The following is a 21,755-nucleotide window of genomic DNA, read 5'->3' on the forward strand; positions in this document are numbered from 1 at the left end:
CTCATCATCCAGCTCAAGGCCTCGTTGCCAGTTCAATTCATTCGTCGACCAAGTTCGTGACTCAAGTTTATTTGTACATCGAATCAATCCATTTCCTTTCGAACTTGGAAAAGTTGACACTTGTCAGTCAAGGTACCACACCGCATTTATAATCTCACCTCCAAACAGAAAACCAAGAGATTGGCCAGCAAGTAGTTACATGAACTCAATTTATTAATGACGTGGTCGCTACTTGGCGGCTTTGTCCTCCTTGGCCAAGCTCTTGATGAACTCCTCCTTCTTGGCCTGCAGACGCTCCTCTCTGCGCTTGCGGGCCTCCTTGGTCTTCGTGCGGCGAGCCTCGGCCTGGTCGCTGGACGGGACGACACCGGTGTCAACACTTAACCAGACTGACATTTCTCTTCGTTGTAGCAGACAAAATCATTGAAAATGAACACGTTGCTGTTAAGAGCCGAGTGGAGAATTATTTTAAGAAAACAAGGAGAGTCTTTTTGTACAGTTAACATGAAAATTTTTACATTTGTTGTATTCTATTACTAAATTTGACCTAAAAAGATGACGAGGCTTAAGTTTAACTGCGTGCTTTGAATGCGGAAAGGGTAGCGCCATCCGGTGGACAGATGTGAAAACGACAGATTGAAAGCCAGTCGACCACATCGAAATCTTGCAAGGATTTCACTCGCTCGTGGGATCCGAAATTGCATTTTCAATTGGACATTCGTATTTGTTTCTAGGAACAACATGTCTCTGCTTTGACATTTTAAGCTAATTTAAATGATCTTTTCATAAATATCCTCTGGCAAATTCATTCAATATGTCATCGTCTCATCAATAGCTTGGGAGACAAAAAAAAGACAAAAAAAAAAAAAAAAGCTAAATGACCCAAACTACGACGAGGATCTGTTGAGGGTTAACGCAAATTTGCAAACTTACGCCAGGAGCTTCTTGCGAGCCTTGTCTGCCTTCAGCTTGTGGATGTGCTCCATGAGAATGCGCTTGTTTTTGAACACGTTACCCTTGGCCTTCAGGTACAGGCTGTGGTACCTGAAGAGGGACGGACGGGCACCTCTCACTACATCTCATTCAATTTGGAGAAGACCACCCACAAAACAAAGTTGCTGTCCGCTTACATGTGCCTGTCAATCTTCTTGGACTCCCTGTAGCGGCGCAGGAGACGGCGCAGGATCCGCATGCGGCGCATCCACGACAGCTTCTCGGGCATACGGGCGTTGGCGGTACCCTTCCTCTTACCTGCAAGTGGCGCAAAACCAGCGAAGTGATTGATTTTAAAACTCTTGTAGGGAATGTTACAATGTCACTCGTGGTGGAAAAACTGAGGGGCAGACAGCTTTGACCCTTGAACTCAGGCAGCGCGATATGGCCTTAAAAGAAGATTGCCCATGTTTTTCACAAAAATCCAATTTTAATACAATTTATCCCCTTTACATATAGAAAATGACTGACATTACTCAAACCAAGTTTTTTTTTTGTTTTTTTTCTCCCCTTTTGGGATTGCTTCATTTGTCTACATACCAAACAAGTGCCAACCCCCCCCTCCAACATTAACTTGTGTCAATTTATAACAGAAATTCAAAAAATGTCTTTCCAGATTATGTTTATTAGGGATGCAACTATCGAATTTTTAGAATTGAGTATTCTAAGGATTATCTCAGATTAATCAGATACAAATTGATTTTGTGTTAATAAACAATATTGCGCATGTGGTGTGCAGGCATTATTTATGAAACATAGTCACGATCTTCACAAGTATCTGTGACTTTGAGCGTGTACGGCTTTGATGTGGTGAGTTTGTGGGCATCGGCAAATGAGAGCGTAGACTTGGCTGGCTGTTAACTGGCTAACCCGTTAGCCAATCTGCGTGTTGAATGACTTGTTGTTAATTGTGGCCATCGGCAGCTTGAATTTAAATAGAAGTTGTACCAAATCCATTTAAATTGTAAATTAATCGCTAAAATCAATCAAATCACCCAAGCGCTACGTGGAACAAATTCTATTCATGATTTCTTAATGGGAACACTTATTTTGAAATCCTAACTGCACTTCACCCTCACATATTGAGTGTGTGACGTCTGAAGGAAAGGCAGCAAAAGTGGCCCACCGTAGCCCATGTGACGTCCCTTGCGGCGTGCCAGCGTGTTCTTGCGGCAGCGGGCGCGGGAATGCACCGTCACGGGCTTCCTGATGATCAGGCCATCCTTCACCAGCTTGCGGATCTGCTGGCCTGTCCAGCAAAGTCGTATTGGAACAATTAGGCCCGCACGAAAAGGTTACGAACCGGGCTCTGCAAAAAAATCCACTGACGCGAGTTGGCATTGGCGATCTCGTTGGTCTCGTTGGGGTCCAGCCAAACCTTCTTCTTGCCGCAGCGCAAGACGCTGGACGCCAAGCGCTTCTGGAGCCTGAGCATACTGAACAAGCAAGTTGGAGTAGGCGTGTTGTTATTTCCAATTACGCAAGTCGTTTTAATACACCCAATTTGGAATAATTCCTAAATTCTCCTGATTTAAATTTCCACCCCAAATCTATCTTTACGACACCAAGTAGTATCTAGCTTGTTTTAATAGTTACTTCTGTCAGTGTCTTTGATGACGTCTCACATTAATAACCAAATGGGGGAAAAAATGTTTTGACTAAATCTGGTGATTTTCAAAGTGGGTTACAAGTACCACTAGTGGTAAGCGAATGACTCACTGATCAAGCACAGTTCCCTGTTAAGTCCAATAATTAGCATTTTACTTCTAAGAACTGGTTTTTTTCTTAACTTTTTATTTAGGTACAATGTTTCTTTACCTTTTATGTGCTGAATAATTAGTGCAGTCTTTCCAAAAAAATAAGTTTTTGCATATAACATTGACTTTATGACGACTGTGAAATGATTTGTGTTTCTTATATTTTGACAATTCTCAAACTGCATTTTTGTTTTGTTTTGTTTTGTTTATTGGGTGGGCTGAGAAACACTCGAGTAAACGACCCGGCTGTGATAACATGTTCCTTGCATGGCTTGTCAAGTGAATTTGCAGCTTAACCCAGTAGTATGAAACAGTTCAAATAGTGACTGAAAACTGCTTCAAATTCCATCTAATGTTCAGCTGCGTCTCTACTTGTTGAGCTTTGTATCATGGCACGTCTGTGAAGTTAGCCAACTTGCCAAAACGAGCATTTTTTTTGGAAACGACGCTTTAATTCATATCAATACTAAATAAGTGTATTTTACTCGTGTTTAAAATAGTTCACTCAGTCGTTACGAGAACCTTTTAGCTTTTGAAAATGATCCACGTTTGGAGCGTCTAATGGCAAATTTACCTCATGGCTGCGGCTAGCTTGACGAAGACTCGGGGAATGGGACGGTCCGGTCGCAACCATTATAATAGCCGTTAAGGGTGACGTATGGTGTAAATAAATGGGGGAAAAGAGCCCGTATTTTTCAGTCAAGCTATAACAATTAGAATTTCAATCACGAATAAACAAACTAAGTGTCTAACTTAGCTACAATATTAACCTATTCAAGTCATAGCATTTTATTCAACACCCCTGATAAATGCCGGCGTGGTATGCTCCAGCTGGATGCAATTTATTTTTTCACCAGTAGAGGACGTAAAATAACAGCGAACACTGAACAGCAAAGCCGTAAGGCTAGACACTCTGTGAACTGACACAATTGAATTTGGGAAATTGGCAATTGCGTTGCATTGCATCACCTCAGGACGTTATGTCAAGCTTGGTAACAATATGGCGCCCTTTCCTGTCACTGTCCAGATTTGTTTGATATGGCTTTGATGGCAATTTAGTGAAAAACATGTAGTTGTCGAACTAACCCGAGGGTGGCACTATTGTGTTTTACAGCAGATTGCGAGTTTGACAATAAACACTCGAGGAAGATGGGAGACGCTCATGAATGAACGCACTTCTGTGTATACATAATAAATATTCAAAAGCTGGTTCTCTGTGATTGGGTTTTGAAGTCGGTCTCAGCCAATCACAAACACGTTGAGCTTCTGAATATTAATGTCCTGTCTGGCGCTTTAGTCGCCGCATTCTGCCGGTGGACGTCAGAACGGCTTAGCATGGTCACCGGTGCTACAACATCACCGACGCCGAGGCACTTTTGTCGACGAGTTGCTTTATGTTTAATGTACTTTTTTTTTGTTTTGTTTTTTTTTCATAAATAAAAATGAGTCAACGTAAAGCGGCATCGACGGTAAGCGAGACCCCACCGGCACCATTGTCTCTCGCCTTCTTCTTGCTAACTAACCTCTGCTGCTGTCATTGTCATGGAAACCAGCTCAGCACTAGCTTCCTCTTGCATCAGTTTACGACGTCGCATTTGAGCGACTTTTCGACAATACAGCCCACGAGAGAGTCTCGTTACATGGACGCCGACGTTGAGGTTGAAAGGCGAAAGTGCCCCCTGCTATGCTCGCTGGGTTTGGGAGCACGTTTAAGGCTAGCATGTGGCTAATCCCGGTTATGATGCAGTGTGAGGAGGCCAGACGTCCATTAGCCATTGTTGTCTGTGCGGCTCCTTATTTGCATCTCCATCTGTCACGAGAAGGCACTTTGACCTGCTTATTATGTCTGGCATCACTTTGTTAAGTACATCCGTTCCATTTGATTGTATCAATCAAAACAAGATTGCTATTAAATGAGACTTTAAAAGATTTTAAACGGCGTCTTAATAACATGCCTGTGGTGTGCTTTCATCAAATTACTTGGAGGATCGAGAATTCTCAAGACTTATTTTTACAGCGTATTTCTTGCAATGGTGGTGATGGTTGTAATATTAATGTGGAACGGAACCCAACTCACTTCACAACAAGCAGTTTGGCCGATAGAATTAGTGAACAATTCTGCTTCAAAAAAAAAAATAATAATCTTTGCCACTCCCGGTTTAAGTTTACTGTCAAAGTAAACTTTCAGCAAAAACAATTGCGTCTATTTAAAAAAAGAAAAGAAAAAGAACGAAACATAGCTTTGCCTTGAAGTCTATTTAGCTTAATGCTAAGAAAATGAAAAACATCTTAGACGGGGCTAACGAATAGCATCAGTGTCGCTGTGTTACAAAACTTTAAGCAACAGATATTATATAACAAGCGACGCTGTTGTAACACGTGCAGAATGTGGTTGGGCATTGTCTTGCTGAAATAAGCAGGGGCATCCATGAAAAAAACGTCGCTTGGATGGCAGCATATGCTTCTCCAAAATCTGTATGTACCTTTCAGCATTAATGGTGCCTTCATAGATGTGTGAGTTACCCATGCCATTGGCACTAACACTGCCCCATAACAGCACAGATGCTGGCTTTCGAACTTTGGTTCCATAACAGTCCGGATGGTTCTTTTCTTCTTTGGCCCGGAGGACACGACATCCACAATTTCCAAAAACAATCTGAAATGTGGACTTGTCGGACCACAGAACACTTTTCCGCTTTGTGTCAGTCCATCTTAGATGAGCTCGGCCCCGGAGAAGCCGGCGGCGTTTCTGGGTGTTGTTGATAAATGGCTTTTGCTTTGCATAGTAAAGTTTCAAGTTGCACTTACGGATGTAGCGCCGAACTGAATTTACCGACATTGGTTTTCTGATGTGTTCCTGAGCCCATGTGGTGATTTCCTTTACACGTTGATGTCGGTTTTTGATGCTGTGCCGCCTGAGGGTAACGGCATTCAATGTTGGTTTTGGGCCTTGCCGCTTACATGCAGTGATTTCTCCAGATTCTCTGAACCTTTTGATGATATTATGGACCGTAGATGATGAAATCCCTAAATTCCTTGCAATGGCACGTTGAGGAACATTGTCCTTAAGCTGTTGGACAATTTTCTCACGCACTTGTTCACAAAGAGGTGAACCTCGCCCCATCTTTGCTTGTGAATGACGGAGCAATTCAGGGAAGCTCCTTCTCTACCCAATCACGGCACCCACCTGTTCCCAATTCGCCTGTTCACCTGTGGGACGTTCCAAGCAGGTTTTTGATGAGCATTCCTCAACTTTCTCAGTCTTTTTTGCCACCTGTCCCATCTTTTTTGGAACGTGTTGCAGCCATACAATTCTGAGTTCATGATTATTTGCTAAAAACAATCAAGTTTATCAGTTTGAACATTAAATATCTTGTCTTTGGAGTGTGTTCAACGAAATATAGGTTGAACGTGATTTGCTGTTTAACACAACTTCCAACTTCATTGGAATTAGGGTTGTAATGGAGTGCTATTTTTCTTACTAAACTTTTTTTTTTTTTTAATTTGTTGGTTTTGGGGAGGCTGCAACAGATTAATGGAATTCATCTGAACGAATTCAAGAACTCGAGGCACCACTGTATGTTACCTTTTTGAAGTTTCAATGTTATTTTTACAGCCGTATAAACGTCTGAAAGGGCTTCACAGTAACTTTATCTAAAATGTAAAACAAATTGCAACAACAAAGCATCCAACAAATGTATAACGCATATATAATTATATAACCGAACAAAACATCTGTATGACATCAGATTTAAATTCAGCGTCACAAGCCCACAGTTCAAACCAGTTTGAGAAGAAATGAAGAAACCTTCAGAAGGGAACACCAATGGTAATTATTTTAAAACAAAGTATAATCCAAAATGAACAATTTGTCCTTGGAAGTAAAAATCTGGAAAATGCTTTCTTTTAATCTTACACGGCGTCGTGGCAACAACCTTGCATTCTTACCCAATGGCCACTGCTTTTCATTCCTCAGCTGCTTTTGTTTGCCTCCCAACAAAGTCACCCCATCCCAGGGACTACTCCCGGCCAATGACCCCGTTTATATAAAAAAAAAAAAAAAAAAAAAAAAAAACTCGGCCTCCCCCTCAGTGTGCGTGCTGGACACTGGCGCTAAAACACAACATGCTTACGTACTGTGCGGTGTGCAGCATGGCGGCAGCCGTTCATAAAAGTGACTCGCTAACCTATTTCTAAACGAGCGTTGCGGCAAACGACGCGGGCAACAAAAGAGCGAAAGGGTTGTCGCTCGGTTCGCTTTGGGGCCCGCAAAGCGTCCGACAAAAGCTTAGCGAGATGAGTGTGGTCTCAGGTTGCAAACGACGTCAACTTGTACCATCATCCACAAATTGCAAGTTGTCAAGTTAGAGCGATGTTCGCCGTTGTCGTCCCAAGCAGGTGTCCAGTTAGAGGGCGTTCGGTCCGAAGGGAGGAGACGAAAAGGCCTTGGCGGATCATGGAGCTGTCGGACGGCTTGCTGCTGCAGGTCAACAACGGCGAGCAGTGGTGCAACCGATGGAAGCGACCCAACGACGACTCCGTAAGCCTCGCGCATCCCAATGCTCATACGGTGTTATTCTGCACCATAGAAAGAAAAACCGAAATTTTCTGAAATCTATTCTGCCACATTTTGGGCAGTTGAAAACGTTCACCTTTCTCAAGTCACTCAAACCATTCCAATCTCAAAATATTCAACTCATTCAGGACGTCTGAGCAAGTTTTTCCCAGATTTCCACAAAGAAATGAATGGAGACGGTTTCCAAATTTACCTTATGCTTCCACATTTTGAAAAAGTTGAGCTCATTTGTGAAATATTTTGAAGTATTTTTACACACGACCCAAACTCCCAAATGAATGCGTACATTTTAGAATTTTTACCTAATCTTTCCACATTTCTCAAACGATTAGAATTTTAAAATATTCTCTTTTTTTCCCAGGATATCTTGTGAAGTATTTTTCATGTTCCACAAATTCCTATTGTTTCCGGCATTCCACATTTCCCAAGACAAAATTGAGTGCAAATGAATGCAGAAACGTTCGCCGAATTCTTCCACATTTCTCAACAGCGTCAAACCGTTCCAACTCGAAAATGTTCAGCTCATTCAGGGCAGAGGAACAATTTTTCACGTTCCAATATGCACTTTCAGAATTCAGCGGTGCATTCCCGCGCCCGCCGCCGCAAGAACACGCTGGCACGCCGCAAGGGACGTCATTCAGAATTTTCCCACTCAAATCCCAAATAAAAAACCAATTTATATATTAGGATATTGGTCTTTGTGTAATACTTGTGTGTTTGTGTTGAAGGACCGCAGCACCAGTCCGTCAGTCCTGCGCTGCGTGGCCACCACGTGGAAGGAGGGGCTCCTGAACAGGAAGAGGCCATTCGTCGGCCGCTGCTGCCACTCCTGCACGCCGCAGAGCTGGGTAACCTTACACACCGCCGCTAATTAACTCTCAACCATTAGGGTAATTGACGTGCAGCAGCAGCGGACATTTGATAGGTCTAATACGGCGGTTTGCTTCGGTGTCAAACTGCAGCCCCGCTGAGTGCCGTTTCTAATAAGATTTTTGGGGCGCACGGACAAGTCGCAAAACACTCCGGCCGCACATTCAAAAGTCAATTTTCCATGATTCCTGTCTGATTGCGTTCGTTTGCGTTCCCATCACAGGAGAAGCTGTTCAACCCCAGCATTCCATCGCTGGGCCTGCGTAACGTCATCTACATAAACGAGACCCACACCAGGTACGCGCCAAGGACTCCGCGGGTCAAAATCACGTGAAGTCCCTTTGGTGTCCTCATCAGAAGCACTCAGTCAGTCATCATGAAATTGTAGCAGAATCGTCAAACTTTGAGGTCTTATTGTAAGCACTCCAACATTTGCACACATAAAAGTACAATGATAACTCTCTTAAAATGTGTTTCCTTCATTTTATAAGTTTTTTTTTGTTTTGTTTGTTTTAATTGGCCTGTCCCACACGCTGCGCCGCTAACTCAAGATTTTAATAATTTGTTAAATGATAGATTTCTTTTCACATAGTTTTAAGTATGGAACGCTTAGTGTTCCTGAAATTGCCGTCCACCCTGTCATTATGGGGTAACCGCCCCTTTAAGAAAGCCTCTGATGTTTTCAATGACATCACGAGCAGTATTTTGTCTTTTTGTCAATCCAGCATGAATCAGTGGCTAGTTGCAGAGTCAATATTTACATCCATGTTTTGTCATTCTCATCATATTATGTGTAGAATTGGATGTCGTAAAGCTCAACATGTCCACTCTGTCGCAGTGAAATATCAATTGACATAAATACCGTTCTGAACTTCTAAATATATTTCTTAAACAGTACAGTCCCATTGCTAACTGAATCATGTTGCTATGTGGACGTCCACCGTATGCTCATAAAATGCTAATATCAGCCCAAAAATGTCCACCCTGTCAGCAAGCTCTTATATTTTTGCTGCTTGCGATGTACTTTTTTTTTTTTTTTTTTTTTTTTTTAATACAGTAAATATGAATTTCAATCCAAAAATCTCAGCTAGTTTGGGGGTGAAAGGGGGAAGTCCCACAGGCACCTAATGGTGATATTGACACATGCGCTCCGGAATAATCAACTGTTGAGCTTTCTATAAAGCGGTTGTAGTGGAAACGCGTGTAACAAATTGTGTGTAACATCAGAGTAGACGGCTGAATAATGGAAACGTCGCTGGAGTCACATGCGTAGCATACGTGTGACCTTCGGTGAGACGTTAATACCTCTGAACTCCAAAGTATATCCTAAGCTTGTACAGTGGAAACTCCAAAGTGGAACACGATACGCTGGTGGATTGTCAAGTTGTTCTCATTTCAAAAAAAAAAAAAGTCTGTAAGAAATAATGTAAAGTTAATTAATATGCTCCATCTGTCATAAAACCTTGAAGTGTACAGCTTTAACTGCAGTTCAAGTGCAAAAAAAACAATTTTGACTCCCCCCCCAAAATTCAAAAAGACTAAAAGTGAAGCTCTGTGAGTATTATGTTTCACTTTCGTTATGTGCCAGGAAAGAGGAGGGTGAAACATGTAATCCATTTTAGAATAAGGCTGTAACGTAAAGAAACTGTTGCAAAAGTGAAGTGGCATAATTTAAATCGTCTCCGGATGCACCGTAAATGCGCATCGAGGTGTAACAAAGGCCGTCTCCAGTGTAGATGCCGGCAAGCGCAAGTGATATGTCCCGTACGTGATGTCACCGTACATCTCTGCTGAATTTAAAGCTTGCGTGTGGCGGATTTCGAGCGTGTTTTTTTTTGTTTGTTTGTTTTTTTGGTCCTGTGCGCAGGCAACGCGGCTGGTTGGCGCGGCAGCTGAGCTACGCGCTCTTCGTCATGGAGCGGGACGTTCACAAGGACATGTTCCCCCGGAATGTGGTGGAGAACGTGCTCAACAGCAACAGGTAGTCGACCCCGCTGCGTGAAATGACCCTTTAGCGAGTGCGCCTTTCGTTAAAAGAAACTGGCACTTCACGCTTTAGTTGGTTGTTGAATTTAACACTTGATGAGCAGGCAGGCACTCCAGAGACCCAAATATTTGCCAGACATTAAAACAAGGGTAGCTAGCCAGGATCTTCTCCCTTTGAAACTACGCTCTTCTGTCGCAGTGTGGAGAGCGCCATCGCAAGCGTGGCCTCCGATTTGGGCGACGCCGACGCCAGCCGGCCCGGCGGCGTGCGCGGCAAGTCTGTCAGGAAAGTCAAGCAGAAAGCCCGGCGCTTCCTCCAGCAGATGGTGGCCAGCGTGTCACCGGCCTTCATCAGGTAGATGGCAACGTGTCCCGATCTGATCGGTGTCGACTGGAAAAGATCTTTTTTTTTAACAGAGCCACGCTTAGCTCAAAAACCTGTGTAAGAAATGGCCGCTGCTCAATCAGGAATAAGTTGCACGGAGTGAGATGTGGAAACGTTTTGCTTGGACGGCCGACGGTCAGGGCAAGCCGAAAGATGCTACCGACTCAACAGAATCTGCCCAAACGGCTCACTGAGCGGTATGGGCAGAGTTCAAATAGCGACAAGTTAGCAAATGTGACGTCTAACGGCTGTGAATTATTTTGTGACAAGCAAACTTGAGCCCCACTTGTTGCATTTGACGAGGCAGTTAATCAGAATCAGAATCATCTTTATTTGCCAAGTATGTCCAAAAAAGCCACGCAAGGATTTTGTCTCCGGTAGTTGGAGCCGCTCTAGTGCGACAACAGACATAAAGACATTGACAAAAAAACAAAACAGTCACTGAGCAATAAAGGGTTGCTAGTTGTCTGGTAATGCCGGTACATTTCTAATCATTAGAGTTGTTTGCTGATGAGCAAAGTGGAGCGCTGAGCAAGCAACTGCGCAGCTGCATTGACTTTGCTAGGCCCCCACTTCATAAACTTTTCCGCTCTGTCCGATCCAGGCTGACGGGCTGGGTTCTCCTGAGGCTCTTTAATGGTTTCTTCTGGAGCATTCAGATCCACAAGGGCCAGCTGGAAATGGTCAAGAAAGCAGCAACAGAGGTCAGAAGATTCCAAAATACCGCCTCATGTAGTATTACAGACTAAATCAAAGTCCCCATTGTCCATGTTGTGTGTTGGCCCATGCAGCACAACGCTCCCATGGTCTTCCTGCCCGTCCACAAGTCCCACATCGACTATCTCCTCATCACGCTGATCCTTTTCTGTCACAACATCAAAGCGCCGCACATCGCCGCCGGCAACAACCTCAGCATCCCCGTCCTCAGGTGAGCGGCACGTCTGCTCTAGTGAAAATGGCCGCGCTTTACAAACACGCTTTTTGTACTCTTCAGCACCCTGATCCGTAAGCTGGGAGGATTCTTCATACGCCGGAAAATGGAGGAGTCGGGGGACGGCAAGAAAGACATTTTGTACAGATCGCTCTTATACGCTGTGAGTTTTTGTTACACTGCTTTCAAAATAACAAAAACGTCTGGTGGTGTCCCAATACGTATTTGCACTTGGTCTCCTTATTTACCCTGTAGTACATTTGACGTGATATGGCCATTTTTCCCTCGTTCGAATTATTATTATTTTTTAAGTCAAATTGTAATACACAAATACTGCGCCTCTACAGCTCCATTTAAACAAAACAAAGCATTTTATCTACAGCTTTGGTGTTTACTTTAGATAAAATAGTCATACTGTGAGAGTAAAGTCAAAACTTCACGAGGGAACAAGTCATTTCAAGTGGTTTTGAAAATGTAATGTTAAGCACTTGAGAAAAAAATCTTTTTGCTCTCAACATTTTTTCTTCAAAAAATATTTTTTTCTAAAAAGAAAAATACAGCTTTATTAGTTCAGATGTGCAGCTTTTTCCTGAAAAAAAAAAAAAAGTATTTTTCCAGCAAATTGTTTTATTTCTTGAAAAAAAAAAAGACTTTTTGTCTAGGAAAAAAAAAATAAAAAATACATTGGAAGGTTACGACTTTATTCCCATAATTTCAGTGTTGCCCTAATACTTCTTCATAATCAGATGCACAGGAAGTATTTTTTAATCTATACTTCTCCTAATCCACTAATCTGCTAAAGTGCCTGCAGCGTTCTGTGAATTTGCAAGACTGGAAAAATGTGTGCTAAAAAGCAGCGCTTCAGGATTAGCGGATTTGGCTTGAGAATTGCTTGCTGTTTGTGACATGCGGCTGCGCTGTACATCGACCTGCCAAAGCAATTGCGTGTTGAGCCAATAAGATAAGTGCTATCAGCTGAGGACAGTCGTGCGTGCGTGTGTGTAATAATGGTCAACTCGTGTAGTTTGACCTTCAAAATTGGACGACGCGTCTCATCTAATGCTACAAAAAAAAGGAAAAAAAGCCTCAAAACAGCATTATGGCCAAATGCAAGAATGTGCGTGCAGCTGGCAGTGTTCCCAACGTAACAAAGTGAATGTTGTTAAGGCCTCTCGTCTTTGCAGCTGAATCCAAGATGAGGGTCTATTTCAGGACAAAGCACCCCAACAGGAGAAAAGTCCTTAGACAGCTGCGAAAGGACACGGTTACGCAACAGTGGTGTCCAAAGGCTGGCTCGCGGGCCATTTGTAGCCCTCAAATGTTTAATTACCACGACTCATTTTTAACTAGAGCTGGGCAATGTGGCCTCAAAATAAGATTTTAATCCATTTCACCTCTTAGAGAAAAGGTAAATGATAATGACATTATTCAATACCAGGTTTGCCCCCCCCCCCCCACCCTTTATTTCAAATTGCTTTATTTTTCCTGATGACAAACAAGCTTTAAAACTGTTTTACAGCAAGAGTTTTTGTTTGTTTGTTTTTTGTACGCAGCATTCACTAAAAATGTTTTACTATACGTCCTCTACAAAAACAAATCCCTTTTGTCAAAACATATGCAGGTACATCGCAATAAAATCTAAAATATTTTTATTCACATTTTTGGAAGTTGTGATTTATTAGCTGGGAAATGCAATAGGGACATACATAGCCTGAAGCCTCACACAGCTCCGCTACAAATTTGAAAACAATAGATCATGTCTATAGTCAACTGCAGGCTTCTGTTGCATCTAACTCAAGTGAAAAAAAAACAAATAAAAAATCGGTGAATCGCCCAGCACTATTTTTAGCTTTGACGTGCTCTTCCGCCGCGATTTGCTGTGGTCTCTGCAGTACACAGAGGAGCTGTTACGTCAGCGGCAGTTCCTGGAGGTCTACCTGGAAGGCACGCGCTCCCGCAGCGGCAAGCCGTCCACGGCGCGCGCCGGCATGCTGTCCATTGTGGTGGACGCGCTGCGCGCGGGCTCCGTCGGCGACGTGCTGGTGGTGCCGGTCGGCATCTCGTACGACCGCATCATCGAGGGCAACTACAACAGCGAGCAGCTGGTGAGGCCGCCCGTCGCCGTCGTCCGCCTGGGCCGGCGAATGTGGAGGTGTCTGAACTCTTCCGTGCGAGCAGGGCAAGCCCAAGAAGAACGAGAGCTTGTGGGGAATAGCGTGCGGCGTCTTCCGAATGCTGAGGAAGAACTACGGCTGCGTCCGGGTTGACTTCAACCAGCCGTTTTCCTTAAAGGTGAGCCGCCTGTTTCGAAGGACTTCATTTCAAACCACACGTCGTATTAATCATGACGTCAACCTCGATGGCTGTGTTGGAAATCACATTTTTGGAACTAGGCAGCGCACAAAAGATGTTGTTTCATTGCACACTTGACGGGTGGTCAGGCACTCTTGAGACCCAACTATTTGTGTAGAAACAATAATCAAGTCCATTTTCGAGTTTAATTTCTCTTTTTCCCCCCGATGCTTTTCTTGTGTTTTCCTCATTGATATTAGTAGCGACGGCATCCCGCCCCCCGATTGTTGTATCAATGCTAACAAACAATGGAAACCGTCATAAGAAATAGCATCGATGTTGTGACCTTATAACCCTGTTCGGAATGGCTATTTGAACACAAACGACTGAGCAACACGGGTAGACAGACAATTTAACAAAATGTATTCTTTATCCTGTGCAAAAAAACAAAGTACTATTACTGGAGCTTACTAAGCATAATTGGGACCTTCTCCATGTACATTCGTTTACAGTGGACCCCGCATACTCGACGTTCGGCATCCGTGGATTTAAAAAAAAAAAAAAAAAAAGTTTACATTTTGTTTTCTTTCTTTGGTGGGGGAGGGGCCCAACGTCAAAATCTCTTATGGGTGGTTTATCCCCACTTATTCAAGATTTTTCCTGGGTTTCAAAAGAGAAAAAGAATGGGTGTGAATAATCTGCGGAGTTTTGCTTGTTGCGGTCCGGGCCGGCCCCTACCGCCCGCGAGTAGCGAGGGTCCGCTGTATCTGTAGAGCTTGACCGATTCATCCATTGTGCGCCTCTGTGTGCCTGTTGAACGCAGGAGTACCTGGACAGCCAGAGAAGCCGCCACGTCCCGCCCCCGGTGTCCCTGGAGCACGCCTTGGTGCCCACCATCATAGACGCGCAGTAAGGGCGGCGCTCTTCCTCTTCTGTGCCGCGAAAGCCCGCAAACGAAGTCCCTGAAACGGCCCCGTGCCGCCCTCCTCCCGCTTGCTCACGACAGGCGCTGTCATTTGACATTTTGCGCACCGCACTTGAGTTGACGTGACCTCGGGGTCGTCCGAGTTCAGAGCCCGCCCGGCTAACGCGCAATGTGTTTGTGTTAGAAGCCCCGCAGCGCATAATAAGAAACTCTGTGACACTTTTTGTCTTCTTTCAGGCCCGACGCTCAGCTGTTCGACGGACAGGACGAGGAAGAGAACAGGGAGCTTCCCGAAGACCTGTGCCGCCGACAGCTCATTAACAACCTGGCCAAGCACGTTCTTTTCAGTAAGGCGCTCCTCGTTATTGGACATCGTTCCTTCCCAATGTCACCAAGTGTGTCGCAATTTCGCATTGGGAAACATTACCGGGCTTTTAGCAGCAGCAGCAGCAGCAGCAGCAGAAACCGGTTCTCTCCAGCTCATTCAGCTGCATTGTCCTAGACCCATTTTTTTTTTTAAATCGCCTGCAGCCAATCACAGCGCCTCCAGCTGCATGGCATGTTGTTTTGGGCCAATAGGAAGCAACGGGGGGGGGCAAGAGGGGCTGGAATGCTTCAGAACTGCTGCTTGCGCTGCCTTTTGGCCCTCGAAAGGAACCAACAATGCTTGCGATGACTTGGAGTAACCCCAACACATAATATCCCTTCCTTTCCTCTGAAGTCATTCGTCAACAATTTCATTTAAAAACAGCAGACCAAAAAAAAGCTCTTGTGTGACCAAAACAATTGAATGATGTCATTACTGTACGCTTTTCTATGAAGTATAGCATTACAGCGTGCTATTTATCGCGGAACTTTTTTGTTGTTTTTTGCGGGCGAGGTTGTAACGCATCAATTGCGTTTGAATTCATCAACAGAAAGATGATTTGAGATTGTTTTCAAGTTACGAGCGTAGTCAAACAATGAATTACTGTCAACGCAAATCTTAAGGTGCCACTGTATGTTTTGCAGAAGTCCATGTCATTCCAATGAGTTCGCCCGTCTAGTAACCTTGTGATGTATTTCGTATGATGTCGTCAGATTAGATTTGAAGAACTTTTTTTTTTTTGTGGAGCCCTTTTGCACAGTCGAAGGCCTCCCGCGTTCGCCGTCGCGTCTCTTTCAACATTCCTTTGACGTTGTCCCCCGTAGCGGCGAACAAGTCGTCTGCCATCATGTCCACCCACATCGTGGCCTGTTTGCTGCTCTACCGACACAGACGGGTATGTTGGCTCGTCGTTTACTTTTTTTGTTTTTGTTTTTTTGATGTAGTTGTTTTAATGCACCTGCACGCTGCCCTGCTTTGGAGGCCTTCTGCCAACCAAGGTGAAACAAATGTCACATAGCTTTCTGCATGATAATGAAGCAGCGATCAGGTTCCTTCCCGAATCAGCGCCCCCTGCTGGTGCTCCGGCGCATGTGTGTGAGCGTGGCAAAGTGAAGAAATGAGCATCCCCGCAGGGCGTGGCGCTGTCCAAGCTGGTGGAGGACTTCTTCAACATGAAGGAGGAGGTGCTGTCGCGCGACTTCGACCTGGGCTTCTCGGGCAACTCGGAGGACGTGGTGATGCGCGCGCTGCACCTGCTGGAGAACTGCATCGCCGTCACCGGCGGCGCCAACCGCAACGGCGAGTTCACCATCGCGCCCAGCCAGACGGTGCCGGCGCTCTTCGAGCTCAACTTCTACAGCAACGGCCTCTTGCACGTCTTCATCGCCGACGCCATCGTCGGTACGTTGCTCCGCGGGAAACGTTTTCGGGATTTTTAATATGAAGAGGAATATTTGAGTACAATAATTCCGTTTTAATTGTATCATTAATGATTGGTTCAATTAATGGCAATTTAATTAATTGACTAAAAATGAAATAAAATACACAATTGTATTTTGGGTTCAATTTATTTTAATAAACTCATGCTCATTTTGTATTTCATTATTTTTAATTGATTTTAGCAGAATAAAAAGATTAAACTTATTTCACCAATATTTTGATATTTATAACTTTTAATGATGTAGTAGGTTTATTTTAATAAAATAATGCTCTTATTGTTCATACCATCCTTATAATTAACCAATTATTAAAGCAAATTAAAATTATTTTACTTTGTATCTTAGTTTATTTTAATAAAACAATACATGCTCATTTTTTAATTGTCAGTTATATCGACTATAATTAACCAATCGAATTAATGAAAAAATACTATATTTTTATCTTAAAATATTTCTGCTCATTTTTACATGTATTATCTATAATTTATTTCTAATGAATAAACCTATTTAAGCAAATTAAAAAAGTTTGTTTTGCTAATATTGTTGTATTTTATGTGAAATAGTTAAAGTAATAAAATAATTCTTGCTCATTTTCAAATGTTATTTATAATTTCATTGTAATTGATTAGTCAAGCAAATAAAATACATTAAAATGTTTTGTTTTAATAATATTCCTTATTTGGTGTGAAATGTTATTTTTATAACAATGTTTTCTGGAATTACAATTTATTTATGATTAACCATTTAAAAAAATATTTCTTTCAGTATTGATATTGAATCCACTGTCGGCCAAATTAGTTTGAAAGCTGCCATTTTCGACCATCTTCAAGTGTCCTTCAAAATCAAACTTGTGCTCTAGATTTTGTACTTTTTTCAATGTATTTTTTTTTTTAATTTCCTTTTGTGCTTTTCCATGAACCAATCTTCCCTTACGTGGCTCTTTATTCGTGTCCAGCCTGCAGCATCCTGTCCCTGCGGCGGGAGCAGGAGGCGGAGTCTGAGGCGGAGTCCGCGCGACGACGCCCGAGAGCTCCGGCCGCCGGCTTCCCGCTCAGTCAGGAGAAGCTCGTCCGCAAGGCCGCCGGCCTCTCGCACTTCCTGGTCAACGAGGTGGCCGTGGCCTCGGTACGTACGCTCTGCGGACCGCCGGGCTCGCGCTGGTGGTCGTTTGAAATAGTGATGCCACCAGATGGTGCCAAAGACCTGAAAGTATTCATTGGTGTCAAGAAAGTACAGTGGTCCGGGTTTAGTCTGTTTCGTAACTCAAAATATCTCAAATCATCCTCCCCCATTGACGTGAACGGAAACGGCATTAATCCGTTCCGGCCCCCGTAAAAGCACCAACAAACGTTTTTGTAACAAATTATGTTTTGAGTCAGAAAACTGCCACTCTACATTTTTTCGCTTCATACAAACATACAGTAATGACAGCACTGAATAGAATGTTCCGGTTTGCGTATGACGATTCATTTCATGCATTCATTGTGTGGCTCCTTCTGGCGAACGTGCCTGGGCCACCAGGGGGCAGTATAATAAGTATGTAGACAAAGACGACAGCCACAACTGCTCGGTAATTACTTGGAGTCGCTTTTCACTGAGGATAAGGAATATAGCCTTGTTACTGTATATTGTCTGTCTGCATGTGTCGCTGCCAATAATTCATCTGTAAGCCGTTTTATTTTGATGTTGAATGTTGTAAGATGATGTTGAAATGATGCGAAAGTGTTCTATATTGCATTTTTTTGGTTGGCTGTTCGTGGCAAGGAGACTATCAGGGGTTTACTATCCTATCTTGTCTCGGTCCGGCAGCCCTGTCAGACCCTCTACCAGGTCTTCCACGATGCTGTGACCCGCCTGATCCAGTATGGAGTCCTCTACGTAGCGGAGGTCAGTTTTGGGAGGACCGCACCTCCTGTGACTGGCCTTCTCCGTCCTGATGGTTTTTGTTGTGCGTCAGGAGGACCAGGAGGAACTGAGCCCCAGTCCCACGGATGACCCTTGGCCCAAAAAGTTCCCCGAGCCGATCTCGTGGAGAAGCGACGAGGAGGACGAGGACAGCGACTTTGGAGAGGAGCAGCGCGATCGCTACCTAAAGGTTCATGTTTGTTGTTGTTTTGAAGCTTTTTTTTTCTCTTCCTTTTTTGATTTTTGATTAGATCTCCGTGAACAATCTGTGGCGTTTCCCGGGTTTGCGTCCAGGTGAGCGTGTCGGCGGAGCACCAGGAGTTCTTCGTGTTCCTGCAGCGGCTCCTCGGCCCCGTGCTGGAGGCGTACAGCGGCGCCGCCGTCTTCGTGCACAGCTTGAGTCGGCCCACGGCCGAGCCCGAGTACACGCAGCGGCTCTTCCGATACCTGCTGACGCGCACCGAGAGGAGAATTGCTGCATATGGTGACTGCTCGTGCGCCCTTGGGCAAAAAAATGGCAAAATAGAGATTGTAGGGCATTACAAGACTTTTTAATCCCCCTTTGTATCATACAAGTGAAGGTTTTCATCAGCATTTTAATGAACTGTAAATATGCCATTGCAATCTCATGCTTGGATTTTTTTTTTTTTTTTTTTTTTTTTTTATAATTCAAAATATTGGTTTCAATCCCTCAAGGGAAATGCACTTTAAAAAAACGTTTTTTCTGATTGAATTTATTTGGGTAGCATTATAATACTGTATTTCTACTTTTTTCCAATACTAATTTATGATTATGATTGTGATTATTATTAAGTGTCCTCAAAGTTACTGACAAATGATCTGAATATACAGTATAGTTAAAGAAATATATTTCATTTTGTTTTAACATGTCTTATTACAAATAAAAATACCACTACTATACTATTTCTACGACTACTATTCTTGCTACTACTAATTATAGTAACAATAAGGACAATAATAATAATAATACACGGGTAATTTTGGACGGTCATAATCCCTTATCAAATCCTTAACACCATTTTTTTTTTAATTAATAGTCACATCCCCAATAGCAAAAAGTATAATAACTGTTATTCATAATAACAATTTTAAGAAAACCTAATTGGCGTGAGTGTTGCAAGGGAGGACATTATTTAAAAAGAAATACTCTCTTGTGGAATGAATACATAGATGACTAGATTGTATTGAAATGAATTCTTCTTATTTTATTTGGTTTACTCAGGCTGCGATCATTTGTCCTTTTGTGTTCTCGTCAACGTCTTTCCATCTTCGTGACTTCCCTTTTTCTTTCTGTTTTTGTCCTCAGGTGAAAGCGCAACTCATTACCTGGTGAAGAACACAGTGAGGACATTCAAAGATCTCGGGGTAACCCAAACAAACATATCTATATCTATATATATATTGATTCTGAATGATGATTGCATGATGCGCTTTCTTGGCATTTGATCGTTTTCTCTTCAGGTCCTCAAGGAGCGACGAGAGAACGGCGTGAGCACGCTGGAGCTGAGCGCCACCTTTCTACCTCAGGCCAACCGCAACAAACTGCTGCAGTACATTTTAGGCTTCACCCTGCTGTGACCCCGAAACCGACCCCCGTCGCTTCAGGCTCCCTTTCCGACATAAGGGCTTCTTACTGGTTACTTTGAAAAATACGATTCCAGGTGCTACCGGGAAGTGCCTTCTCGTCCCAAAAAAAAAAAAAAAAAAAAAAAAGACCCTTTCCTTTCACTGTAGCGGTACATCGCCATAACTTTGTATTATTTCCAATTTACAGCAAGCATCCACGGAAAGCGAGCCAACGAGCCATGGAGCACTTCGCTCCCTGCAGCTGGGATTGACCCCAAGTATGTGCTGTGCTGAAGAAGCCTTTAAAAAAAAAAAAAAAACCGCTGTCGTTGTTTATTCTTATCACGTACACATTGGATTGCAAGCTGTGACGACATATAATACATTACTGATTCTTTTTTAAAGACATGCTTCCACACAACAGGTCTAAAAATGGGATTTTTCCCTGGTTGGGTATTAAAAAAACTAGGAGGAAAATGCTGTAAAACTACGGGGGAGGTGTGTGTGGAAGTCTAGTTAACGTCTAAAATGCTTCTTCTCGGGCATCGATGGTTATTTAATCTTTAAAACTGCATGTGTTATTGCAGATTGTCTTAATCTGTGAATGAAACTGATGTATAGAAGGATGGCAGCCTGTCAAAAGAATGCGGGGGGGGGGGGGGTGGATTTATGTGAATGAATTGAAACGAGGCAGACAGTTTGTGAATTTCAATGCCTCTTTATGTACTGTACTGCATGTTTGCTCTCACGGACACTTTACTGTAGACTTGGTGTTGTATTTAATGGTCCTAAGTGTGTGAATTATGCCGAGGAGGAGGCCCGCTGAATGTATCGTGTCGTCGTGATTGGCGGAAACTCAATTGGACGTGCTGTGCGGACAAAGCAATAGGCACGCCTGGCTGTGACGGGAAGTTCAAAACTTTTTTTTTTTCGCTTTCTCAGAGCAAAGCACAAATGTCATTGTTAGGTTTGTAAATAAAATAATAATAGATGTTTGGGGGCTTTTGATTCGTTTGTTGTGCAGCTAAAAGATGATTTGACATGAGGAAGGAGGACTGGTGTGTTCTGTTTGTGCTGTTATTTATTACAAGAGGAGGACCATTCTGTAAACACACAAATTCCAGTCCCAAATGTCCATGGTCAATATGCATGCATGGCTAGTCACTCTCTTTGTGGCTGGACTTTGGCAATATTCTTTACTTTTATTTTGTTTTAAGAGACTAGTACTGGCATTATACCTTGTAAATACCATTCTTAAGAGGGTATTTGAACGCTGCAGACGTCCAATTTTCTCGTCTTTTCTACTATACAGCAACTTCCAATCCCAAATTTCTTGTGTCCAATAAACATAAATGGCTGTTGACTGTACTTGTGTCTGAACGTGGTCAATATTTTGACTGGACTCGAATTTGAAACTTGACATTGGCGTCGTAAACGTGTTAAAAAAAGAAAAACTGGCGAAGCTCTTGTAATTACCAAACTTATTAGAAGGGGGGCGCGAATGCAGCACACGCCTATAGCTTGAAATGGGGGTCGTAAATGCGTATATAAATACGTTCCGTAATTTGCATACTTAAGAGGTGACTTGAACGCCACACGTTAAGTCTTTTCCACTATAAACGGCTACCAATCACATATTTCCATTTGACACATGCACAAATAAGACAGTCATTCTTATTTATCGATGAACTTTGTCAATATTTGGTTATTTTGGGGCGTGAAAGTCGACCTTGAATTTGTCA

General features: G+C 43.2%; 2 protein-coding genes across 4 annotated transcripts; one reads left to right on the plus strand and one right to left on the minus strand.

The window, feature by feature from the left end:
- Nucleotides 1-127: 127 nt before the first annotated feature.
- Nucleotides 128-6,777, minus strand: LOC133417774 (large ribosomal subunit protein eL19-like). Of its 2 annotated transcripts, none has more exons than XM_061705876.1 (6): nt 6,699-6,777; nt 2,323-2,429; nt 2,120-2,242; nt 1,131-1,251; nt 934-1,044; nt 128-352 (listed from the first exon to the last, which is right to left on the minus strand). In XM_061705876.1, the coding sequence occupies exons 2-6, from the start codon at nt 2,426-2,428 to the stop codon at nt 229-231; spliced, it is 585 nt and encodes a 194-aa protein (XP_061561860.1). In that variant the 5' UTR covers nt 2,429; nt 6,699-6,777; the 3' UTR covers nt 128-228. The 2 variants fall into 2 exon arrangements, with proteins under 2 accessions (XP_061561860.1, XP_061561859.1); XM_061705875.1 differs by lacking the exon at nt 6,699-6,777 and adding an exon at nt 3,325-3,370.
- On the plus strand, nt 3,779-21,008 carry gpam (glycerol-3-phosphate acyltransferase, mitochondrial). 2 transcript variants are annotated; one of them, XM_061705873.1, is made up of 21 exons: nt 3,779-4,219; nt 7,149-7,290; nt 8,055-8,174; nt 8,420-8,493; nt 10,064-10,177; nt 10,382-10,537; nt 11,172-11,271; nt 11,359-11,495; nt 11,562-11,661; nt 13,391-13,603; nt 13,677-13,790; nt 14,614-14,699; nt 14,953-15,062; nt 15,907-15,977; nt 16,216-16,483; nt 17,477-17,646; nt 18,331-18,408; nt 18,479-18,616; nt 18,721-18,910; nt 19,754-19,812; nt 19,909-21,008. In XM_061705873.1, exons 2-21 carry the CDS (start codon nt 7,207-7,209, stop codon nt 20,023-20,025), a joined length of 2,499 nt encoding a protein of 832 aa, XP_061561857.1. In that variant the 5' UTR covers nt 3,779-4,219; nt 7,149-7,206; the 3' UTR covers nt 20,026-21,008. The 2 variants fall into 2 exon arrangements, with proteins under 2 accessions (XP_061561857.1, XP_061561858.1); XM_061705874.1 differs by lacking the exons at nt 3,779-4,219; nt 7,149-7,290 and having other exon boundaries at nt 8,149-8,174; nt 8,420-8,612.
- The last annotated feature ends 747 nt before the right edge of the window (nt 21,009-21,755 follow it).

Source organism: Phycodurus eques, chromosome 19, assembly GCF_024500275.1.
Source record: "Phycodurus eques isolate BA_2022a chromosome 19, UOR_Pequ_1.1, whole genome shotgun sequence".
In the NCBI taxonomy this organism is placed as follows: domain Eukaryota; kingdom Metazoa; phylum Chordata; class Actinopteri; order Syngnathiformes; family Syngnathidae; genus Phycodurus; species Phycodurus eques.

Coding starts and splice junctions, on each gene's coding strand:
- gpam (XM_061705873.1), top strand. CDS start 7,207: ATGGAGCTGTCGGACGGCTTGCTGCTGCAGGTCAACAACGGCGAGCAG. Junction 8,494..10,063: donor ATAAACGAGACCCACACCAG/GTACGCGCCAAG, acceptor TCCTGTGCGCAG/GCAACGCGGCTGGTTGGCGC. Junction 17,647..18,330: donor ACGAGGTGGCCGTGGCCTCG/GTACGTACGCTC, acceptor TCGGTCCGGCAG/CCCTGTCAGACCCTCTACCA.
- LOC133417774 (XM_061705875.1), bottom strand. Junction 1,252..2,119: donor GGGACGTCACATGGGCTACG/GTGGGCCACTTT, acceptor CGCCACTTGCAG/GTAAGAGGAAGGGTACCGCC. Junction 353..933: donor GCTCGCAAGAAGCTCCTGGC/GTAAGTTTGCAA, acceptor CGTCCCGTCCAG/CGACCAGGCCGAGGCTCGCC.